General features: G+C 39.7%; 4 protein-coding genes and 1 long non-coding RNA gene across 9 annotated transcripts; 3 read left to right on the plus strand and 2 right to left on the minus strand.

Annotated features, from left to right (window-relative positions):
• Nucleotides 1-555: 555 nt before the first annotated feature.
• On the plus strand, nucleotides 556-14,580 carry LOC116916214 (TWiK family of potassium channels protein 7). Of its 2 annotated transcripts, XM_032921431.2 has the most exons (8): nucleotides 556-1,156; nucleotides 8,261-8,434; nucleotides 8,536-8,638; nucleotides 10,384-10,686; nucleotides 11,016-11,075; nucleotides 12,314-12,370; nucleotides 13,278-13,415; nucleotides 13,543-14,580. In XM_032921431.2, the coding sequence occupies exons 1-8, from the start codon at nucleotides 860-862 to the stop codon at nucleotides 13,926-13,928; spliced, it is 1,518 nt and encodes a 505-aa protein (XP_032777322.2). In that variant the 5' UTR covers nucleotides 556-859; the 3' UTR covers nucleotides 13,929-14,580. The 2 variants fall into 2 exon arrangements, with proteins under 2 accessions (XP_032777322.2, XP_032777323.2); XM_032921432.2 differs by lacking the exon at nucleotides 12,314-12,370.
• Nucleotides 14,581-14,887: 307 nt separating this feature from the next.
• On the plus strand, nucleotides 14,888-17,983 carry LOC116916212. Of its 4 annotated transcripts, none has more exons than XM_032921427.2 (8): nucleotides 14,888-15,192; nucleotides 15,267-15,496; nucleotides 15,557-15,676; nucleotides 15,734-16,057; nucleotides 16,124-16,291; nucleotides 16,368-16,509; nucleotides 16,591-16,782; nucleotides 16,842-17,983. In XM_032921427.2, exons 1-8 carry the CDS (start codon nucleotides 14,952-14,954, stop codon nucleotides 17,918-17,920), a joined length of 2,496 nt encoding a protein of 831 aa, XP_032777318.2. In that variant the 5' UTR covers nucleotides 14,888-14,951; the 3' UTR covers nucleotides 17,921-17,983. The 4 variants fall into 4 exon arrangements, with proteins under 4 accessions (XP_032777318.2, XP_032777317.2, XP_032777319.2 ...); XM_032921428.2 differs by having other exon boundaries at nucleotides 14,889-15,192; nucleotides 16,368-16,488; XM_032921426.2 differs by having other exon boundaries at nucleotides 16,368-16,782.
• Nucleotides 17,984-18,179: 196 nt separating this feature from the next.
• LOC116916216 (diphosphoinositol polyphosphate phosphohydrolase 2) lies at nucleotides 18,180-19,747 on the minus strand. Its single transcript, XM_032921437.2, has 4 exons — nucleotides 19,222-19,747; nucleotides 18,987-19,142; nucleotides 18,833-18,917; nucleotides 18,180-18,752 (listed from the first exon to the last, which is right to left on the minus strand). The coding sequence occupies exons 1-4, from the start codon at nucleotides 19,318-19,320 to the stop codon at nucleotides 18,640-18,642; spliced, it is 453 nt and encodes a 150-aa protein (XP_032777328.1). The 5' UTR covers nucleotides 19,321-19,747; the 3' UTR covers nucleotides 18,180-18,639.
• Nucleotides 19,748-20,213: 466 nt separating this feature from the next.
• LOC116916213 (pyridoxal-dependent decarboxylase domain-containing protein 1) lies at nucleotides 20,214-23,512 on the plus strand. Its single transcript, XM_032921430.2, is given in 13 exon segments — nucleotides 20,214-20,641; nucleotides 20,701-20,796; nucleotides 20,873-21,221; nucleotides 21,302-21,373; nucleotides 21,444-21,545; nucleotides 21,610-21,711; nucleotides 21,784-22,035; nucleotides 22,112-22,216; nucleotides 22,285-22,443; nucleotides 22,512-22,627; nucleotides 22,693-22,820; nucleotides 22,887-23,262; nucleotides 23,264-23,512. Coding segments are annotated over 13 exon segments (2,247 nt in total). The 5' UTR covers nucleotides 20,214-20,312; the 3' UTR covers nucleotides 23,325-23,512.
• Nucleotides 21,575-22,403, minus strand: LOC116916219. The gene is made up of 3 exons (XR_006643433.1): nucleotides 22,261-22,403; nucleotides 21,837-22,192; nucleotides 21,575-21,749 (listed from the first exon to the last, which is right to left on the minus strand). It is a non-coding gene; the product is annotated as an uncharacterized LOC116916219 (long non-coding RNA).
• Nucleotides 23,513-23,914: the final 402 nt, after the last annotated feature.

Here is a 23,914-nt window from a genome sequence, read left to right on the forward strand (position 1 = left end):
AAATGAACATGCACGAGCGATAGAGTTGATGTTCCTGTCATTTATAACTCGTCTGTGGCACATGAACTGCAAGTCTTTTTGCGTGGCTGCGCTTCACCGACACCAGTCCCGCATCCGACAGCACTCCCGAAAAACAGATAAATGAAACAGTTGCACATTTACATTCGTTAACTCTCTTGCCGAAACATTCTATGCTACTTCTATAGAAGTCCAGGTGCTTTAGCCTTGCTGGTTTTCCTGTATACCCAGGCCGTGCGATCCCGTTCCGCTGCATCGGCCGCTACAGTCGTTCACTCCTATAGGTTTCGGGATAATGCAGACGAGCAGCGGGTGATGCCTGCGCCGACATGCCATCGCTCTCGACTAAAGTTACAGTACTATGCACTATGGCAGTACATATACTACGAGTATATCCAAAAGTCAACCACCAGGAACGTATACGCTGTGTCTATTCTGTATGGATTCGCCGCGATGGCTCCAACAGTCCCGCCCGTCGCATTGTGCTCGTCGTTGTGTGCAACCCTGTCGTTTCGTAGCTATTTCTAGAGTCGTCCACATCGTCGGTCTGGTCAGTCTCGCACGGGCACCGGCATGGAGAGGATCATCCTTACCGCTTTCAAGCCAAACTCATCATTCAAAAACCGATTAGCTTTCATGCAGGTGTTTTTGTGTGTCCCTAATTTAAACAAGGGTTCAACCTGCGCGAGTTTTTACTAAATTAAACACAATGAGCCGATTATAAGAAATATTCAGCATCTTCCAAGTGCTCCACATTTGGATCGTACAGTGTGATATTGTTCGCTAATCAGTTCAATCAACACGAAAGGAAAAAGGTGTGTCACCAATCAACGATAACGAGATGAGCTCTGCTGGTAACACATTTCTACGTTTGAACTCGACTGTGAGTCAGCCCGGTAGTCCTACAAGCCTCAGGGGTGCTGAAAGACTTTCCATGATGGGCAGTGCAGGTGATGGAGGTGTAACAATCGCCATGATTGGAACACCATCGGTCAACGGTACTGCAAAAGGCACCAGAAGCAGCAGGTGCGGGGGAGTCTGCTGGCGTTACCTGAGCTCTAATCCACGATTACGCAAAGGATTAGCTCATGCGGGACTCGTTGTTCTCTTATGTCTCTACACGGCCGCTGGTGCATCGGTACGTAAATGGCCACACACACACACACACACACACACACACGCACACAAAAAGGCAGTGGTAGCATGGTAACCGCCGTATTTCCCGGAATCAAGCAGACACGTAGGCTATAGCCGTCTGGCAGTTTCTCTAGTTTTGTCTATACTGTTGACCGTTTGAAGCTTTAGACCATAGCGTAAATAGAAAAAATATCGAGTTTAGGCTACGTAACCGAAGGAGATGTTCATTTATATATTGTCGGCAAGCGATTTTCATCGTCTATGACGACATCGTCTCTGTTCGGTGGTTCTTTTTCTATTGCCCGCGAACGCGCACGCATTTATAGCGCACGCTGGGCTTTCGTCAGCGACGGAATGAGGAATAGAAAAACATAGTCCCCACCCGTTGTCTATATATTGTTCTAAAAACAAAACAAAGAGTATTTCAAGTATTCATCAGTTTTATGTTATACGATTAAAACGTATATTTACCTGTATGGCGGAGTCATTCCACGCCAAAACAAAACACATCAAGAACAGCCAGCGCAAAAGTAATTATAGATTAATATACCAAAGGTAAATATTGGCTAAGTATATGTGAGCGTTACGAGCCTTATATCGTGATAAATTTCAGTGTCTACGACTTGAGTGTCCATCCGTATGGGGTCAACCATTTCCATTGTTGGTGCACTAATAATTCGTAGTAGACTAAACTATATATGTAATGAAATAAGGGTGGGGCTGCTTGAGAATCAAGGGCATTACTAGCCGTTCTTATACCTTTTCTGGAAGGTTGGGTTCAAGAAAACAACCAACAAAACATCAATGTCACGATTTCATTTACGAGTGTGTGAGCTAAAAAGATTATAGCCTATACGTTTGCACTATATATCGCGACTCTATTATAGTCTAGCGTTTGTTAGCTTCCCATTCTATTTATATTTGGCGCGAATATTTGGAAATAAGTCAAAACTTGATGGATGAGGGCGCTTGTAGATGAATGATTTTCTTTCTTTTTACGTATACGTTTCCCGTAACTTGAGGCAAAAACAATCAACGTTCCGTTCGAGCGAAACAAATTCAGAAAAATACCTCGTCATCCTTCTGGTTTTCGGTGACAAGTCGATCTGGGAGTACGCGCCAAATATTAGTGGAGCTCTTAAAGTTTACCAATATTCTTACTCTACATGTTTTTGAATGAAGTCAATGGAGACAAAAAAAGGACGAACAAAAGAGCAAACGCGGGATCAAGAGTATCATCCATTTTCAGCTAGTTGGAGTTAAAGGAGGATACAGTCAAGGATTTTGGGAGAAGAGCCAAAAAGAAGGGACATTCCAGAGACAATTAATTATTCAGTCAACCGTATTTGGAAAAAGAAAAAGAAAATGTGTCCAAATTCAACAGTAAAACAAGTGAGGTCACATTCGAAGGAAAATGGAGTCAGTTGATTTTGCAGATTTCGACACATCAGGACTAAAGAATCGATGAAAGCGCTCACTAGAAATGATCCTTATCGATTCATCGCTATCATTGGGTGTATAATTTAAGATGCCACAATGCCAGCAATGCATGGTAGACACATATTTTCCACAAACGAGCGAGTTAGTAATACACGGTTCTTCATCCATCCACCCCTTTGCCGCTTTTGATGGAATCGTTAGTCTTGACGCATCGAAAGAGATTAATCACTCGCAGACGAGAAAAGGGTGGGCAAAGAGTCTCTGATGGACATCCTTACAACCGATATCAATTTGTATACTTTGATATTGCCTGAAAAAATGGCGAATGAAAATTGAAAGGATAGTCTGCGTTTCGTAGGCAGACGTAAAAAACCATTAGTTTTCTAATACCCTTTTGTAAAATTATTGAACCCATCAAATCAAATAACTTTATCTTTTATGAATTGGAATGTAAAGGGCTATTGCAAACCTAATAATTGGGTATTTTGATATAAAAAATCATGGGTATACGACGATAATAAAATCAATTGCTGTGATTACAAGACGAACCGCACCCAACGACGAAAAAGCAACAAATATTGACGCTGATGCTATTCGTTCAACACTTTTGCGACCTGTACGCAGTATATAGGCAATAATACGAGCAATCTAAATTTAATGGACCGTGTACCTTTCTCTGTATAAACTTATACCAGTGGCACACGATGCCTTAGATTTTTACCATCAAAGTCGACCATCCTGGCGTTTATTCTTGATCTTTTTGCCGCTTTAGATGGTATACGATACGGATTCCAAAGGCCATACGGTACACATTCCCATAAAATGATAAAACAAGCTCGGTCATATCGCGTGATTGCCCGTCAAAGGCCGGCCGATCAAAGACGGATTCATTCGACCAGCTCGCGTTACAGTATGTGTTACATCTTTGTGCGCCAAAGGAGGCCCACAAAAGAGGGTCCAACAAGGAAAGTTTGCGTTAGGTGTTCGAGTATATCGGATAACGGAGCGACGAAATCCGGCGTCGGATGGCACGTTTTTGACGGCTTCAATCTGCTGTATTGGAGACTGGAGCAACAGACGGGCGACATAAATGAGAGCGTTACAAGAGACGTGTAGACAATGTGGAGCTTATTCCGAAATAAAATTTTTCTCGACAAGACGTTTATAGCAAAGGGCGGTACCGTGTTGCCCTTTACACTTGATGCCAGTGGCAGCACAGTCTCATTTTCCTTACCTTTTGTGTTTCTTGGCGTTGCATTCGTTTTAAACGAGTTCTTTCGAAATTTTATTTTGAAATGGGACCACAACAACAACAAAAAAAGGGGGGCGATAAAGAAAGTATAAAATAATAAAGGGGGAAGAGAAAAGAGTAAAAGAAATTTGAGTTCCATTTTTGAGCCGTCATCGTGAACCCGTTCCTCTCATTATGTTTTGTTTCCGCCTCCGGTTCCCGTCGTTTCTTTTTCTCAACGAATACCAGGGAGTGGCGGATTTGAGGTATCGATCGATCCAATCTTCACTAGATGATCGACAATACATCATTTTAATACACTTTCTGATGAGTGAAAAGTAAAATTCTAGCAGCCACTTACATCCAACGGCACCTCATTTTGATATGAGGTTTTCACTCATGATCGTTTTTCCTGTTTAGCCGGGAATATTTGAACAAAGGAAAAATAGCTGAAATACAGTAGTGCAGTATAGGTCGATTCGTATATACTTGGCGCTCAATTCGTTTGATTTCTCGTGATTGTAAATGTCAGTTATTCTTAAGCTGGCGTAAAATAATGGCTGCGAATAACTGTCTTAGCGCCGTCCTCAGTAATTGCTGATGGATAACATGCTTTTATCCGTGCGATTTAATCGCACTCTTGATCATTCTGTACTAATTTCGGTTACTTGCGTGGGTTCATTTCATTTCTTATCCTCTTACATTTCGCTTGAAATTCTTTCAGCGCCTCATCAGTTTTATTGATTTATGAGAACGAGCTGACAGCTATACAACGTCGTCATCTTTGTCGTATAGCGGAAAGTGATAAACGGTTGGGATTTTCCCTCTTGTGCAGCACCATAACGTGTAAACTTTCCCCACAAGATTATAAGTAAAGAATCACAATTGTAATCATCAGACCTTTTGGTCAGGCAAAGATTACATTGGCTGTTTTTACAGCTTTTGCTTTTTAACAGCCAAGCAAATAAGTGAATGTTGTTTTTGCTCGAATAACTAATCAATCTACCTGTGATGCCTTCCCTTGTTTGGATTCAAAACATCAACGCAATTACTTTTGGCTGAACGAAGAACAAGCGTCAATTGGAATCATGCCAAGTCGTTTAAACTCTTTTTTTTGTGTGATATATTTTGAATATTTGCTACCACGTTCAGCCTGGAAGATCCCCTTTAGATCACTTCCTTCTGTTATTGACACTGAACATGGAATTACCACATTTAGCAACCCGCAGTCTTATAGCATCAGCGGAATAATTAGAGCCACTAATCAACTGGAAAATAAGCCGATGAAAGAACTCGTGAACAGGAGTTGTCGTGCAAATCACAGAGAACTCACAGTCTTTGCCGTTACACTGTATCGAAAATATTCCACAAGGGAGATGTGTATATAGTTTTGTAATATAAATAGAATCGTTCTATTGAAAGTGACAGAGAAAAGAATGGACTATAGGGTATGTCGTAATTCAACCGTTTGGAAGCTGTTTAGCTATTTAGAAATTAGGGCACGATCGGAATTCTCCCTACGACAAAAATCACGGCTCAACATTCTTTAACTATACAACTGCGTTATTATTGAAGTTTCATTCTCTGTAGCTAAAAGGGCTTCTTTCCTTACGCAATAAAAATAAAGCTGATGAATGTGAGAAGAAAAAGAGTCAATGTTGGTCTCTCATTCGTGACTGTATATTTATATACACAGAGTCATACACTTGCGGGAAAAACGAACGACGGCTTATTGATTTGACATGGCACAACGGGTAGCAGTTGGCAAAACACAAGGCACTTTCGACTGCCATCCCACGGCTCTGCGTGGCATGTGCTCTGAATAACCCGTTCCATCAACTTCTTACTCACACACACACACTCTTGCAGCAAAAACGAGCATGTGAAAATATCTTTTTTCTATCCCATATAATGCCCAGCAACACTCGACAGTCTATTGTGCAATATATAGACTAAGAATAGAAACGGAATTGCTATGGGTTTTAGCTCTGATTTTACGACAATCATTCGCGACAGTTTCTACTCAAGTAAAAACAATTTACAACGAAATGAGCTGCACGATGACTAACGAAATAATTTGAATTGATTGGATTGGCTGCGATCCTAACGTGTGCGTAATCTTATCCGTTCGGTATACACAGCCACGCAGCGTTCATTTTGCTTTCTCTTTGCGGCTATGAAACAAAAGGGATGAGAAATGAAAACAAAGTATAGGAATCTTACGGTACCCAAACATGTTGTCATATTCTAAATAAACAACTGCAAACGTCAGAGTCTGGCAAAATCACGATAAAGCCGATTCTTTGATAGAATTCGCAGTGCACAGAGATCGTTGAGGCATGCGGTCGTCCCATGAATTTATTGCCAGCCCGAAAAAACTAACATCGTTAAATATTTTTAAAAATTAAAAAAGGGATGACAATGATGTTCTCGTCAATGAGCGATGTAACACGTGCAGTGGGAAATACAGGACGGATATTAACAGAAATTCTATCCTTTCGTTCGTCACTGCACATCATTTTGCATAGGGCCCAAAACCAAACACAATACGAGTAACGCGTTACATAAATATTGGTTACAAGATACAATGTAACATCACGAACAGCATCGTCTTCAACATTCTTTTTAAAAAATTTTTTTTAAACCTTAAACAAATAGAAACTTTGTTGGCTACGGGTTGGCTATCGCTTCTTCCTTTCAACACTCTCTTTTTTCTCATCGTAGTTACCTAGACGTGTCCAGCTAATACAAGCATCCCCGGTACAGAGTTAGCCGAGTGTTGGCTGCATTCTTAACATAAAGTCTATACTATATATATGCAACCGCAGCCAATGACGCGCCAAAAGGATGTGCATTTTAATTTGCGGTCACATTGCCTTACTGTTGTCACTTCTAGGGCCTTGTAAAAGTTTGAATGAATTTTTTAACTCCACGTTTTTCAGTATTTCGAGTGCGTGTAGGCATTCAATACACGACATTCAGCACGTGACCAGGGCTATTTATAAATGTACTGCTATGTTGAATTTCCCCGAAGTTAATGCCCATTAAGATCGTTTACGAAACCAAGTTGCAGGATCTAGGTCAAATACAGAAGGCAATGGATAAATAGTCGGTGGCAGTAAAAACTCGAAACGGACCTGAATACAAAGTTGACGGCCATAAATAAAGAGTTTTCTTGACGTGCAGTTCTCATACATTGGGGAGTAAAGCACCGTAATTAAAAATAAAGTGATTGATGGAAATAGCTCGTGTTCAAACTTCATGGCCATTGTTATTTTCAACTGACTATACATCTATTCAAATGATGAATAGATCTTACTAGAGCTGCTATATAAATTTTCAGACTTGCCAAATCAGCAGATCTGAGCCTTTTCGTGAAAAAGCCAGATCTAAAATGCGATTGATTTTCTAAGTAAAAGGGGACAAGGAAATTGGTGCCAACAAGTTGCCGTACAACAACTTAATTGATTGCGGCGGATTATAGCAAACACAACGAAAACAGGAAGAAAAATAAGAGTGTGCTGGGTTTGAGCATGGAGAAATGAACAACCTGAACGTAGAGCAAAGAAAAAAAAACAACTCCAATTTGAATTTTACCTGCATAGCGAGTCCGTTATAGTGCAGATCAGCCCGTAAATTGCAGCAGTCTATTTTTTTTTTGTTTTTGTATTTCCTTCTACGTGTCTTTCTTCATGTTTAGACCCTATACTCGTAGATCAACTTCGATTATCTTCGCCAAGGGATCAAAGCAGCGGATGCAGAAGTAAACACGAATACGCACCGCGCAATTTTTGAAAGATGTACCGGTTATGATGGATTGAGGAATGGGAACAGAACTATCAGCAATCGGCTTTTATGTTATACTCAATGGGCCAACCAGCGTGGGATGATGGACGTCTGTTTAAGGCTCATCCGCAGATGCGTAAAATCGTTATGTTTTCTGCAAAGCTTTCGCAAGACATGATCGATATGATGATGCATGGATCTTTAACATGGATCGAGTGGCGGATGTAAAAAGAACTGCCACAAGTAGCTATAGCTACACATCCCAAAGAGGAATCATAAAATCTATGACGGTTGCATAGGATACCGTGCGACTCTACGTTGCAAATCGACGATCTGAAAAGAAATTCAACTTAACACAAATTGTTTGCGTCACAATTTCCTGAACGGAATTCATTATTGACACGAGATCGATTAGTACCTAGTTCGACGTAAACACTTAAAGACACGAGATAGCTGTTGAAAATGGGCTCACGCAAAGGACATTTGTTTTATTATAACGCACACTTGTGCTGCGTAACATGACATTATACATACATCTAGAGACTTAAAGTCATTGTATATCATGTTCGTGTAGTAAGTTCGAAGAGAACAATAATGTGTATGATAGGAAAAACAATTGAAAAAACAATACACAAATCGTGTTCATAGGTTTTTCAGTGGCTGGAACAACCTCACGAGCTGGAACAATCTACAATTCTGCAAAACCGTGTAGTGGCGCAGCGAGAAGAGCTGATCAAAATGTGGAAAGAAGCTCACGACCATCCAACGTACGATCAAAGTTTACTCGAAGAACGAATGAGTGTCTACGAAGATGTACTTCAGGTTAGTATCCACTCGATTTCTTTGCTGAGTCTCGTCTTTAGAGTTTTTACACGGCCTGTAATGCTGTACAAGCTGATCTGACTTGATTTATCAAAACGCAGGAAGCCGTTTCTAATAGGGTACCGTTGCAAGCCGGAGTAGCGTCTGCCCACTGGACCTACACTCAGTCGGTGTTCTTCGCTTCAACAGTTCTCACCACAATCGGTAAGTGAGGCCCTTAAACATCCGGACGGATTCTATGCTCCATTTTTCCAAATACCGCTGATTTGCTACTCGAAATCGTGAACGATTTTGTGTTTTTCACGTATCTTAGGAAGACTTCTAGAAAGCTATACATGTGTGCTTGCATAATATTAGCCTATGTAGATGCGGCAAAAATAGATGTGCTATCCTAAAACAGCTGTGATGTAACTTTGCAACAAAAAAGAAGGTTCTGCTGCATTTTTTCCTAAACAGTAATTGTCAATGTCACGCTCGCTCAACGGATCCTCCGAGTGCGTGTCGTGCGTCATAAGTATAACATATAAAATACTATGCGATTGCGGATGCGCTCCAATTATAGAATCATCCCGTCCAACACTCGCTCATGAATTTCGTGACGAACGATGTTCACCTGAGCTATCCAACAGTGGCCGTTACGTTATATCAGTATTTCATAACGAGGCAGACACCACTTACTGCGATATGATTGTATTGTCATTTTTATAATTGAATTGCACAAGACTGATGGAACAAGGAGTAGAAATAAGTGAGAGAATGCGGAGGTCAAACGAAAGGCTGGACAAAAGAAAACGAAATCAACACGAACTAACAACGATCTATCTTTTCAACACGGTCGACCGAGCGCAGGAGTTTGGGATCCCACGCAACAATGACATACAAAAAAAAAAGGTACATGTTGACGACTCGTGAAACATGCGAGGTGTAGCCTCATATGCTGTTCACGCCCGTTCCAGTCAACCCTTCCTTCGCGTGTCTTACAAGGCAACTGGAATATAATCTCTCCCTGGACAGTGATGTAGTATGGTAAACACACGATCAAGTATACGAAAGAACTTCAGTGGCAACGTAAAATACTTATCGCGAAGCCGAAAATCGCTGATTGGTATACAGTTATTGCGAAGTGCGTTGAAATTGAATCAGTTAGAATGTGGGAAATTATTAGGAAAAGAGTCAGAGATTACAATTTTAGGAGATAAAAGCGGAAGAATGATGACAGCCCCATCTGCAATGCCGGATAAATACGCTTAGCGTCCGTTTAAATTCTAAACCCTTTTGCCCGTCTACATCTTCTTGAAAACATCACTGTGGATCAAAATCGTTTGGTGCTAGAATGCCAAATAGCATCGGCAAGTAGATCGTCGGGTGGTGTGAGTTTCCTGCACGTTTACCTGTCGATTAAAGTAAACGGCAACTGATTTCAAATTGGATAGCTAAAAAGAGCTTCGAGGATTGTTCTCGCTTTTGCGTGTTGAATGCAAATCCGAACAAGGTTTGCATGCCAATTCTTCATTACCATTTTCGGATGTAAATGTTACTCATAAATGGTTCACATTGCATTGATCTTAAACGACAGGTAAATATAGGATGTTGCCAATTTGTTGTACTCGCTGTACTTGCTACTGGAAACATTCTGAAATGTATTGTCGATTGTAGTGGATTTTAAGACTCCTTTTGGGGGACGTAGCCACACAAAGGAGAAACAAAGTGAAAGGTTTACGTTAATTTGTCGCTTTGTATAACAGTAGCTTGTAACCAGCTTTGGAACATACGCACACACACTGAGCTCCGGATGTAGTGAAATGGCTGCAATTCTACTAGAGTAGTAGTCTATACGTATAATATAAACATTGGAAGGGATGTACTGGTATGAACTGGTACAGTGTGTAAAGAATAGCAAAAATCAGGACGAAGTGTGACGTAGTTTGATTTATATATCCAACTCACAGGTTACGGGAACATAGCGCCACAAACAACAAACGGGCGCATTTTTTGCATTTTCTTCGCGCTGATTGGCATCCCGTTTACACTGACGGTCATCGCCGATCTGGGCATGTTGATGGCATCGGCAGTGGCCGCGGTCTACCGTAACATTAACCAACGATCTACCTGGACCAAATCGGAGGCTGCTCAGACGTTCGGCAAAAAATACGGCAAATCCTTGTCGGTCGTTCTGGTGGTGGCCCTTCTCATCGTCTACATCGCCATCGGAGGTGGCATTTTTATGATCTGGGAAGACTGGAATTTTCTAGGTATATTGTGCGATAAAAAAGGAACATAAGCAATTCAGCAGCTGGCCTTTTCACCTATATACTCGAAACCTTTTGATCCTTTTTCTTGTTGAACGTAATTGTCACATATAAATAGTTTGCTATCTAGTGTGTTGTTAGATCGATACACGTACGATATGTTTAGAGTGTTGGCTATACAACGCGACACGACTATACATCAGTTTGTGAGCTGCAATGACATAAGGAATCCTAGTTTTCCATGTCTGGTGAAAATGGATAATGCCTGCATTCTCTGTTTCTTTTTTTCCTTTTTTCTTACTTTTATTTCTTGATTTTTCTTATGAGGTTAGAGTCCTTTTATTTCTGCTTCATCACGATGACCACCATCGGCTTTGGCGATCTGGTTCCAGGTTGGTAAACATTTTGATTTCTTTCTTTGATTAATCGTAGAGTGGAGGGCGTATAGGGATAATAACTTAATAAGTTTATGTCAATTTCTTTACAACATTTTTATTGATGGCGCATGATTAACGTTGGAGCGCAATATTCTCCGATGGCATAGCCAATAGTTTTATGTCGCATAAATTACGTCGTTTATTATTATAGCAGTGTGTTGTGTTTTACCTAAATCGCATATCGTATGCAGTCCATACAGTAGGTCTGTCTCTAAAGCATACAAGCGCTACACCGATGGTTATTCGTTTTAATGATTTATCAATGTGCAAATATGATACCGTATTGTGTTAACGCTTGCGATTAGCGAGCCACCTGCGCTGCATTGTACTGACATAAATGCGCGTATAATGAATCGCGGAGTTACGGCTTGATTACATGGCCTTTATTTTTCTTCAATCGTGTAAGCCAGTCTGACGGCTGTGTATATTGCTCACGTAAGCTACCGAGTGAATTATATTGCTCTATTTAGTTTCTAGAATATAGTGGCATGTACTTTTATACCGTAATGCCCAAACTAGTGCGGATCTTAATAATTTTTTTATAGGATTTTTTAAAAAATGATCGATAATTTTATAAAGCAAAAATGCAGGTTGTATTGCAAAAGGCCTTTCGTATAGGCTATTTTGCAACTAAATTTTTATAGTCTTTTTATTCTTTGTTTAAAAAAAATGTATATCGACCAGTAAAGGAATACTGGAGAACGTGGAGGACTGTTTACGAATAAAAAAATAAAGCATGACAATGACGAGTATAATAGTCAAGCTACATTATACTCTTAAACAAAGGCTATCGTTACTGTAGCCGTACAATCGCGTCGTAGTTTTGCATCGTTGCGCTTGCACAGGAACAGAAATGTCTTTTGATGCTCTTGGTCGATGCTAATGTTTTTGTCGCTTCCGCTTCCGTTAAACAACCCAGTATCCCGCTGGCCGTTCTAACTGACCGACCGCCAGTATCGTTCAGATATATACCAGTAGTCAGTGCTATCATATCATCAAAAGGCAAAAACAACGGAGGCGTGCACGCATCGTGCTTTGTTGTTGTAGAATTCTGGCTGAAGTGAGGCGCACGCTTTTCAAAAAGAAAAAAAAACAAACAATGGAGACCTATAGAGCATTGCTGCTCTGATAATTCATTCAAAAGATTCGAATGTTCTCACTATAAATGTACAATATATACTGTATATCTTCAGGCTTGGGCTTTGATGGCGTCTCTCACCAGCTGGCCACTCCTTCGCAAGTCCTTCACGGTATATATATATATCACATCACCTTTTAATACAGTCGATGATGTCCTATCTGCTGGATGATGATCTTGTTGGGTGTTGTCAATTGCATAGTTTCCCTTTTGCCGTGTGAATCGTCTTTTGATCAACACGGCACCTTCGTTGTGTTCCAGCACTCTCCGTTGACACATTAATGCCCTCACGTGATGCTTGAGTATCTATACCTGGCATTCATATCTTGAATTATGGCGTGAGCACCTTACTGATATCAACCCAATACCTGACTTTCTTATACGTTTTCCTTTGACGGAAAACGATGTGTCATCAAAGTAAATGTTTATACGGACGATTGGACAGCATTTCTGCCGTTGCCCGTCCACACGCGTTTCCTATTTCATGAAGACTTATTGGCATTAGGCCCTTCGTTATCTGTAACCTTTCTGCTTATCATGATCTAACGCGTCTAGGAATTCAATAATTTATCAGGGTGCTTGTGCATTAATAAGAATTAAAATTACTGAGATATCGATTTTTTTAGCTCATTTTGAGTTAAGATCATTTTTGTGCCTCAGAGTCTTGGAAAAACGATGAATGCAACAGACCTATAATGTTTGCTAATGGGCTACAAATATTTGTTGTTCCTGAAGGTCTGACTAGTTTTCTAGAAAAAATACTAGACGGCTGATTGGAAGGACATGGCGAAACTATACAAATGAAATAATTTATATTTTTGTCATATAAAGTTAACTTCTTTGAAGAAAACATTTGAAAAATCATGACCAGCCTACTGATTGAATTGAAACTCAACCAATTTTCAACAGATGAGCAAAATACAAGGATTTTCGATTGATTGTTGATAATCCGAAATTCCTCTAGCGTCAAAGAATAACTTCTAATGCTATATGTGTTTTGGAACCATTTCCTGTCGCAGCTCAAACTGCCTACATGTTGGTATCCATCGCTTACATTCTTGTTGGTTTGGCACTGACAACAAGTATCATCGAACTCATCCGGCGACAGTATGCACAAAGTTGGAAGAAGATGCAAGAGCTCACCAATCGACTGCAAGGTAAATTGTTCCTCACCCTTCGTCCGCTTTAATCTGTACTGTTTAACTTAAGATGATCATGATCGCGTTCAACTAAAAAACCAATCCAACGAAATATCATTCTCTCTTCCACGATGATCATTTAAAGGACTGACTGGTCCATTGGCCGAGACATTACGTCGAATCAGTGAACAAGCGGGCAAGATGAATTCGGACGGCAAACTTGATCCAGCTCTGCTCAAGGAATTGGCTGATTTGAAATTCGCGCTGAACGCCGTCAACGCAGAGATGAGGCGACCGTCAGTTTCCAACTTGTTGCAGCAACCTATTACAGAAGAGGCGGACGTATTCGGAAGCAGCACAGCACTGGACGATTTCAGCTCGAATGGAAGCAACAGTAGCAATGCATGGCCGATGGAGTGGGACGAATGTTGGGAAGAACGCTGGGCAGCTATCGAAGAAATGATGATAAGCAACAAGGCCTTCAAGGATAGAGTAATGCGCATTCTCAGTCAGACTTCAATCAAAGTTTAAACAAAACAAAATAGTACGTTGGCGAATAAATTGTTGTCTCGAAATTCAAGTCATACCTGCACTTTGCCTCCATTGATTTATAGATGAATGAAAATTTGTAGAGTTTGTGTTTATCGATTGTTATTCCTCTCTTTCTCTCTTTCTACTTCTAGTCCACCAGCCATTCACCACCATCGAATACCGTTCACTTTTGTGGTTACCTTAGGTCGTTTATGAAATTGTTATTCGCATAACTCTACACAGTCCCTCCAGCATAGTTTTAGAATAAAATAAAAAGCGGATGTTTAATGAAATAACCTGATGGCCTTAACAAGGTGTAATCAATTGAGGTTTAATACTCTGGCTCCCGTGACGTTCGCTAGTCTGATTCCGACTGTGCCCCCGCATCCATCACAAGGTCGCCATGTTCAAACAATTTTGTTTTGATGCACAAACTGCGACTTTCAATCTGTTCGGTCACTCACTAACACTATTTTATTTTGGCTCTTCCATCGTTTGTTGCACTGCTGAGATTGCTGGTCTGTCTGTATCTATGTCTGCAAGCGAATTTGTCTGTGCGTGTCGTGTTAAACTGTGTACCTTTATTTCAAAAAGACTGTATGAATATCGGTATACAAGGCGAATTTATGCGATAATCGATCGCAACTGGTAACACAACTCTCCTTTGTGCGTTTCTGTCATTATGCTTGTACTGGCTGCAAGTATTCAAAACTAAATAGCGACCCATGGATGGTTCATTCACGTTTCTTGGTGTAGATTTTCATTTTCGTCAAACTATCCATCCGTTTATCCACCCGTGAGAGCGCCTCTTGCGAGTGTGTTGTTTCACTCGAAGCAGAAACTCATTTGTAGCCAGACGGCACTCCCATCCAGGCAGAAAATCACTCTTATGCCTCGACCATGCCTCGACCCAAAACACTGGTTTTTTTAAAATGATAGTATTCCCCGCAAGAGGGGTACCCCTTTTCTGAGAGGGAAAATAGCCATAGTGGAGGAACCAGGGGTATATGACTCTCTCTAACTATGCAGACGAACAAGCGAAAAACGTTGGCTGGCCGGCCTTCAGTCAGCGTCATCCCACCGTCCCGCGAGATTTTCTTATTACGCGAAAACAGTTTTGGTAGGCACACAGTAAACACTGTTCTTGCCTTTACTGGCGAATGCAAAAAGCACACTTATCTCAGTAGTTCATGGTTTAAACATCGAAATGGATACCGTAGAATTTTGGATATGGGAACATGCTACCAAATATGGGATGACCAAAGTATTAAAAAGTAGTATTTTTATAGCATAATGTTGCATTTGAGTTTTGTGAAATCATAATTTAAATTTTTTTAGAAATAAATTATGGTTTTCCTGAAATCAACATACCAAATAGTTGGTTGAGTGCTCTTTGCTTACAAGAAATCAAGAACGAGTGGGGTAGAAAAGGCAGCCAAATCACTCCAAAAGTGTTAAATGCTTTACGAGAAAGTTTGACTAGTACTTTTAAGCTCTACATCAAGGATGTAAAGCATGTTATGAGAACTGCTGATTGTATCCAACTTGAGCTATGCTGCAAGGCAGTTGTACGTTAATAATATTTAATCATTTTGATCTTAGTCATTAAATATCTCTACAATCTCCAGTTCCATGTGATGCGGTCAGCAAATTGTACATCTGCAGTGAAGTTACAGACAAAAGAAGCATTTTTTCCTTGCTGGAATGTGGCTCTTTGGACAAAAACAAAAAATTCTTTTGGTCTAAAGGTGGTGCAAATAAGTTACTTCTTAAGTCATACAATTTAAATGTTCATTATTTTCCAGGATGACATTTTCATGGAGGAAATCAAATTTTTTTATTCAGAGTTACGATTAAAATTGGGTCAAGTTGACCGTGAGAAAGAAATATTGGACACATTCGGAGATATGATGAAAAAGTATTTCCCGTCACTAATTTCCTTCATGCGAAAAATCAAACTTAGTAGACTGGAGAAAATTCAAAAGAATAAAACAAAGCTAGACAAACAGTTTGAGTTTTTGCGAGGCCGGTTAAGTAATGGCTTCCTTAACGAGTTAATAATATTAGATGTGTTAGAAGATGTTCAAAGAAAGAAGGTCACGGAGAAGGCGTTGAAATTCTGGAAAGAGGTTGGTTATTCGCTTTTTAGTTAACGACCCCGTGGGCTTTTAAATTTTGCATTCTCGAAATTACAGAGCAAACAAGTAGAAGCCACAATGGACACTTCTATAGAAGCTACGCTGTACGCCCTACCACCCGATCCCAAATTTACAAGCAACGACAATCAATTTTATCCTCCCTGTTTTCTAACAAATCCATTTATGCCAACGCATATTGTTCTTGAAAATGGCGGCCAACTTGAGGTATGCACTTAGATACGTATTGTAAGTGATAAACTTAATTTTCTATAAACCTAATCCAGTAACTTACGTCTACTAGGCGATTCTAATCAATAGAACTGTTCCACGAAAACCGAATGGGGAAGCTTTCGGGCCCCATTGGTTTGCTGATACAAGATTTCCTGTTATTAAATCCGAGAAAGACGACTTGTCGATCGATTGTAATAGCAAAAAGGAAACAAGTAGCGTTTCCGAAATATCGAATATTGTTCCCTTTATTGAGCGAAGAATGGAGCGCTCTATTAAACTCTCGTTGTATACAGATGACGGATCAGAGAAGGAAGAAGTTTTAGTCCCAAACTCGTCTGATGAGGAACCCGCACAGGGTCTAGTACGTCGTGATGAAATCGGAAGTCTAACGAGTTATAACCTACCGAAAGGGTCAGAACGTGTTAACTCTGTTCAGTCATGGGTCAATAATAGCCGTCCCCACAGCCCTTCTTCAATTGAAAATGGTATTTCATTTAACTTGAATTTAAAAAATAAAAGTTAAATTGTTTTCTGCAATTTATAGAAAACGGTGCATTAGAGGAAAATTTAAAGATTGCTTCCAGAGAGCTAACTAGGTGTAAATCAGTACCACCTACCACGAATCTATCTTTACATGAAGAAGACCAACAAGAAACTGTTGCGAAAGAAAAGGCAAGTGAATGGGTAGAACCGGACGGCGATATAACTGAATTCAAGTCTGGTGCCATTACGTCTCTTGGTGAAGTTCAAAAATCCTTTGTAGCCTACATCCACACAACAGACACTGATTTTGTAAGCTCTACGACCGCTTCAAGCTGCAACAGGATCCAGACTAGATCCCGTTATAAACAATTGACGGGACTAGCAAACTGGAAGAAAACGGAAAGGACTGATTCATGGAGTTATGAGGGTGACAATGACGCCGAATTGAATTCATCACATTACGATTTTCCACGCCGTCTTCGCAGTCAGTCTCGAATAGTTACTCCAGATTCCGTGGCAGAAAAAAGGAGTACTCGGTTAAAGAGAAAATGCCGTAAGTTGTCAAGTTCAACTTCCAGTTCTGACTGTTTAGCAAGCGCCAAGAGGTTCCAACTCGAATCCCAGACTTCAGATGGTGTACCGACTTCGTATAGAACTGCAACTTCGACGGATGCCAAATCTGAAGAATCGTCGAGTGGAGAAAAGAGAACTTGGCTGACTGACCGAGGGGATGTAACACCACCTTTGGCAGAAGCATCTTCTAATTATCATACTCCTACCCATCAAGTCGATTCAGTTGTGACGGGACCTGAATCCGAAACAATCGGAATGAGGACCGGGTTCAAACGAAAACTATATGATGATGCAGAGCTGGCTGAAGATAACTCAAAGAGCAAAAGAATCTCGGTAGATGACATGTCAAATGGGAGGAATACCTTACCAATTGTTGTAGAAAAACTGAAACAACATTGTGAAAAGCTGCGCATGAGTGACGCGTGTTTTGCCGGACATTGCGAAAAGCTCGATTTGTGTATTCAACGTCTCTCTTCATCCCACCAAAAACTACTTAGGAAAAGTAATGCAGTTCACGACTCCACTGAAGAAAGCATAGTTCAAAAGAAGTCCCCCTTAATGGATTAAGATGCAACCGAGTCCTTTAATTATAATCTTTTGTTTAAATAAAAATTAATAATTTGTGTTGGATTTTTACGCTGTAAACTCCCGGGGTAGGGAAACAAATACTGTGGAAAACAAATTTGCAAAGAAAGTTTACGCTTTTCGATAAGCGTGTTTTTTTTTTTTTTATTATTTTTTTTGTTTTCTCTTTTCTTGTTCGTTTGAGTTGATTTCATTATTAGAGAATGTCGTTTTTCAGCTTCATCTGAATCACAGATTAAACAAGTGTAAATAATTCATTTATTATATCGCTCGTTAAATCCGTTTGTTTCCAACACCAAAAACTTCATTTTGCACTGCCTTTAACCTAAAAATAATGTTCATCTCCAGCACCATCACTTAAGGGGGTGACTTGAACACCTTGCCATTGTCGTACAAAAGTTCGTTAATCTCGCTTACAAACATTCCCCATGCAACGAGTTTTAGACTTAGCAATGCCAAAACGGTAAAATGTAAAAGTAGTAAAAATTTTTACTCATACAAGAAAACTAAAAAAAAAAAAAAATGAAAGGATAGGAAAAATTATGGAAGAACAGAATCAAAGATTTTCAGCAGTATCATGGATTACCCAGTTACTTGAAGGCTGACTAGACCTAATTATCTAGAGCCTAATTTTCAGGAGCAAGACAATATTATATAATGGGACCACATTCAGGCCTCAATGATAAGATTTTTCGAGGAAATTATCTTGGGGCTTCAGCTTTTGCTATGTTCAGCAGCCATTGAGCCATCAGAGGCTTGTGAGCAGTTAAATGATCAAGGGCTTCGTCAAATCGAAACCATTTGCGACGTCTCCCTGATAAAACAAGCCAAAGCGATGATAAGAATTACCATAAACATATTATAACTTCAGACTTAAAATCATTGAAATACAACCAATTGTTTTTGAATCGTCCCATTCAGATAGTTCATCCGTTACATGTAGAACGTAGACAGTAGTTCGGTGTTTTCTCTCGTTATTCTAGAATTCAAACAAGAAAGAGATTTTTTACAAAGATGATTATATGATGATATAATAGTAGTTCAATACTTCAAAAACACCAAGACAAACGCCAAGACGCCCGGAAACACCAGCCTCTTCCATGACTTCTCGAACCGCAGTTTCGGGAGGCATTTCTTCAGGTTCAAGCCCACCACCAGGAACTATCCAACTACTGCTCTCATTGGAAGATGATACAAGGAGAATCTGCCACAGACAATAATTTTTGTCATTCATTGTACCAATTGTCTTAATGAAATTAACAGCAGATATCCTGACAACCTACTTGATTTTGGTCATTTTCTTTGACACATACACAAGCTGCCCTTTTTCGATAACCATCGTCATCGTACACCCTGGTCGAATTTGGCTTATCTTTCACCATTTTATGCTTTGGCTTAACCAAGACTAAGTAGAAATACACAACGAATAGTGTTGCAACAGTCAAAACAGCGAGAAAAAAGTTTCTTTTCTTGTTTCAGATATCACGCAGAGAAATCCACAATTCTGTGAACTACGGATTTCTTTTCAGTAGGCTACCGTACTTAAGGAAGAACACAACTTTTCCTCTAAATTATTGTAAGTTGAGATTTCGTTTAACTGAAAAACAGAACTTTCAGGCGCTATTGTGTTGCAATGAGACGTGTAGACACTGTATAGCCACCATGCACCATTATGTAGGCTAGTCTGTTATTGCACATTATGCATAGCGTACAGTACAAGAGCAGGCTCCTAGACGGAACCGTCAAAGCAGTCAAAGGATAAACTGTTAAACTTGTTCAGCTTCCTTCAGCCACGCATTTTCGGGACTGCGTAAAACGTGGGGTACCGGAGAACATTGGGTAAAGTGCAGGGTTTCGGTGCGGAGTGATCACGTGTGGTCAATGTTTAATTTCCTTGCCATAAACTGTCACAATCACATCTTGCGGAAAGTAAAATAATCAATAATTAAAATTAATTCGGAAAATTGTGTAACTGACAACAAAAAATAAATCTATATATGCTACGACAGAATTTCTTTCCACTCATGCGAAAACCTCCGATGCACGAACGAAAGGCATATAACTCCTAGCGGAGCCGTTCGGTTTGATCTTCTATACCAGTCATATCATATGTTACTTATTCACGCAACCGTTGTGGCGGACGTAACGATAATCAGACCTCCAATTTTTCTTTTCCACCACGCCGTGGCGCTAGCTGTAGAACTAGGTACGTACCCGTACTATGTTAAAATTGGTGAAAGTTTTTCAAGACAGTTGTCAGGCCTTGAAATTCTAAACAGCATTTGATTGTTGACACGACACATTGTAATGTCGACGTGTCTTTCAGTTTGTTAAGACGGAAGTATTCTGTCTAGTTTAAACTTTAAAATTAAAAATGGACATAGAAGAGGTTTATGAATCATCAAAAGAATTGTTGAATGCTAGTGGAAAAGAAGGTTCCGACACAGAACCTATATTAGAAACCGAAGAAATCGGTTCCACTTCAGTGAAAAATGCTAACGAAGTGCTAACTAAGTTTCGAGCTATTATCGCGGAGTATTTGCAAGGTGATACTGTCCTTGATGGCCTCGATGATGTGACAAAAGGCGTTCTTGGCTCCTACTCCTTAGCAGGATATCTGGATTATGCCATCCCATCAGGAAAAGAAATTGTTGTCACTAAACTTTTACAGCATTGCTGCTTTCAACTACAAGATTTTCTTAGGTAGTAGTTATTGCTTAAAACTTTTTTGAGCTACTTGATCACATGTTTTTCACATTCAGAGTTTCAGACGGAATCTGCTATGCCCATGAGGAAGCAACCACAGCAGTTGTCCAGTTAATTCAGATGCAGCTTTTGAATCTTTACCCTAAGTACAGGTATGTTTAAAATTTTTTTATGGCTTATCCTCACAGATTTCAGACATTATGTTAGGAATTTTTCTTCATTTTACAGCACACAAGGCTATGAAGCTTTATACTCCTGCCCACCCACCATTTACATAAGCCCCTTGTGTATCCCATCTTTGGCTAATGCAGTATGTAAAAAGCTTGGATTCCCAAGTAGTTGTGTCAAGGTTATGAAAATGAATGGTCATGATCTTAAAAAAATGGAGAAATCTTTGCAAGAAGATCTTGCTGCTAAAAGGGTTCCATTAATGATCATTGCATCATGTGGATCACATCATTCTGGCCAAGTTGATAACCTAGTTGGTGTTTCCCAGCTCTCTCAACGTTTTAATGCCTGGTTTCATTTGGAGGGCCATTTAATAAGCCATCTCAGTCTTCATGATCAGCCCAAGAAGGTAACCAATCCTGCCTTCAATGTATCCTCATCTCTTTTATGTATTTTTTGGATAAATATTGTTTGTTTTTCTTTGGTTAGACTCTTCAGGTAGCTGATAGTTTGCATTTGGACCTAAGGCAATTACTTGGTATTCCCAGCCTCCCGTATGTGGTATGATTGTTTTAATTAAAAACTCAAATCCGCAAGCATTTAAAAATCTCGAACTTGATTCGCTTACTAGACAATGTACCGCCACTGTGAAATAGCTTTACAGAGAGCTGCCTACTTGACACCATCTCATTGCTCACCATTCAGTGTGGTTCCTTTGTGGTTTGCCCTTCAGGTAGAATTCCATTTTTCATTTCCACTAAATTAGTGATGACAAAGAATTGTATTCTAAATTCTAGAATTTGGACTCCACAACCATCAGTAATCGCTTTCGATCGGCGGTTGAACTTAGCAGGATGCTTATCAATCGCCTTGTCACCATTCCTAATATTCAAATTATGGTACGTTCCGTCGACGCAATGTTTGGCTTGTATGTAATCTGAAACGAGATAATTAAAAAAGTTATTTTGTAGAGCCATGTACCAAAGACTATCAAACCGTCATCAAGTACGGAATTGAAAGACACCTTAACCGAAGATTTAGAGAGTGTCCAATTAGGTGAAGTCGTCGATAGTAAAGGCGATGAGATATCCGAAGTAAGAAAGATAGTGGAAGAAATAGGTGATTTACTTGAAAGAAATGAATCACCCATGGAAGACGATGGAGTAACTAACGTTCGTGATGATGACGCAGAACTATGTGATAACGAGAAAACGAAGCCCGAGGTAAGAGGAACAGCTTTCACTTCGAAGTGTTCTGCATGGTTAATTATTACATATTTTTAAATTCTTTTTTATCTAGGTCTTAATGGATAGTATCGTTCCGGTTGTAGTATTTCAGTATCGTCCTAAAGCTAAAGAAATTGGGGAATGCCCTGGAAACCTGTTAGATGATTTGAATTTATGGGTAAAATTTCGAGAGTAGAAAATTTTAAACACTCGTTAAAATACTTTGTCTCTTTTTGATTGATATAGTTGGTTCAAGTTTTGGAACGAGCCTGTGAAGAGATTCATATGGACATTATAGACATTGACGACAGTGGATATGCTCTTCGTTTTTCGCCATATGATTGCAAATCATTCCCAACCGTGGATAACCTACAGAAATTTCTTGAAAATCTTGACCAGCAGTTGGTATTGCTTAACAGCCACATTAATCAAATCCCTTTAGCACTTGCTGATTTTTTTTTTTTTTCTTCTAGGAAATTTTGAATGCAACTGTTGATCATAAGAAAACGCTTAACAAAATTATAGAAGTAAGTGGTGGAGAACTTCAATTGGTTGAATTACCTGGGTGGGCCGGGCTTGGAGGAGTGAGGTTAGTACTATTTAACAACTTGTTATCGAATTTATATTACTGTAGTGTCGTTTCCTCTACTTAAGATATTTACCTGCTGCTTGGCGATCAAACAACACTGAACAATTACCTGACCAAGGCAAGGAGGAAATTAACAGGATAAACAGAGAGCTTGTTGCAAAATTGAAGGAAACAGATTCTGCATTTTCTTTGGGTAATTTGTTAGTCGTAATTAAACCTTAAGACAATTCGTAGTAAAACGAATGTAATTTTTTAATAGGTGAAGGAAGGGATGGCCTATCTTGCGTTCGTTTTGGAATGGTTGTGGCCATTACCGATGTAGAAGCATTAGCTAATTTAGTGCGTCAAACTGGTCTTGATCTTGAGGCATCAACTTTGGCACTTGAAACCATGGCAGTGATGATTCGAAAAGGTATAGAGGAAGCACAAGCTGAATTACAGCGGGAAACAGAGGAGAAACTTTGGCAGGAAGGTTTGCTACGGCACATTCCCGTAGTGGGGTCCCTTGTCAACTATTTCTCACCACCACAGAAAACGTCTATCAAGGGACGATGCCTAAATTTGCAAAATGGCCGAATAGAAAAAAGTGATGTTATGATTCATTCTGTACCAGTCGAAGAGGCATCTGACGCATTAAGACAACCAAGAAATGCCTTTAGTCGCTAATGAAGAAATCAATGACGCACCCCATGAGTGATTACATATAGCTTTGTGTATGCTTTTTTCCTAATGGGATTCTTATATGGTATTGGTCTTGTTTGTTTCTTTTTCGTCTTGTTATAAGTACGCTTTCTTGTTTTCATTTACATTCCTATGTTTGTCACAATCAGTATTTAAAAAGTTGTTATTTGAAATGATTTAATAAATGAGTTCTTTACACCCTAAGCCCGTAATTCTTCTTCAAGACTTCAAATACACATTCTTTTCCTGCTTCCGCGTACTATTTTCTTCCGGATTTCTATCCTCGAAATCTTATCAGATCTATTTTATCAAGAGAATTACGAAGAACTTACAGAAAACGACAAGATTAAATGATACACTTGATCCGTTATGACGCGTTAAAAGTTGTTCTGAAAACGGTTCTAATGATATTTCATGAAATAATCAAGAGATATTATAATTTATTGGGAGTTTCCTTTAACTATTGATGAGTAGGTTCCAAAGTAGCAGTGTATATCAAGTTTAAGTTGTATTGACCTAGGCCACACTGTAGAATCTCTCGCAGCCGAACCGGACAGGGTTTCCTTATCGTTCATCAAAGCAATGTGCCACGTAGTTTGTTCACTT

The sequence above is a fragment of the Daphnia magna genome, linkage group LG2 (genome assembly GCF_020631705.1).
Source record: "Daphnia magna isolate NIES linkage group LG2, ASM2063170v1.1, whole genome shotgun sequence".
Taxonomy (NCBI): Eukaryota; Metazoa; Arthropoda; class Branchiopoda; order Diplostraca; family Daphniidae; genus Daphnia; species Daphnia magna.

Bases quoted from the DNA above. Each gene is read 5' to 3' on its own strand.
- LOC116916212 (XM_032921426.2), top strand. From the start codon at position 14,952: ATGCAGACGAACAAGCGAAAAACGTTGGCTGGCCGGCCTTCAGTCAGC. The intron at 15,193-15,266 runs GTATTAAAAAGT...AAATTTTTTTAG, and splicing joins CCAAATATGGGATGACCAAA to AAATAAATTATGGTTTTCCT. The intron at 16,058-16,123 runs GTTGGTTATTCG...TCGAAATTACAG, and splicing joins CGTTGAAATTCTGGAAAGAG to AGCAAACAAGTAGAAGCCAC.
- LOC116916214 (XM_032921431.2), top strand. From the start codon at position 860: ATGAGCTCTGCTGGTAACACATTTCTACGTTTGAACTCGACTGTGAGT. The intron at 1,157-8,260 runs GTACGTAAATGG...TCGTGTTCATAG, and splicing joins ACACGGCCGCTGGTGCATCG to GTTTTTCAGTGGCTGGAACA. The intron at 8,435-8,535 runs GTTAGTATCCAC...ATCAAAACGCAG, and splicing joins TCTACGAAGATGTACTTCAG to GAAGCCGTTTCTAATAGGGT.
- LOC116916216 (XM_032921437.2), bottom strand. From the start codon at position 19,320: ATGGTGAAAGATAAGCCAAATTCGACCAGGGTGTACGATGACGATGGT. The intron at 19,143-19,221 runs GTAGGTTGTCAG...TGTCTGTGGCAG, and splicing joins AAGAAAATGACCAAAATCAA to ATTCTCCTTGTATCATCTTC. The intron at 18,753-18,832 runs GTTGTATTTCAA...TTGTTTTATCAG, and splicing joins GGACGATTCAAAAACAATTG to GGAGACGTCGCAAATGGTTT.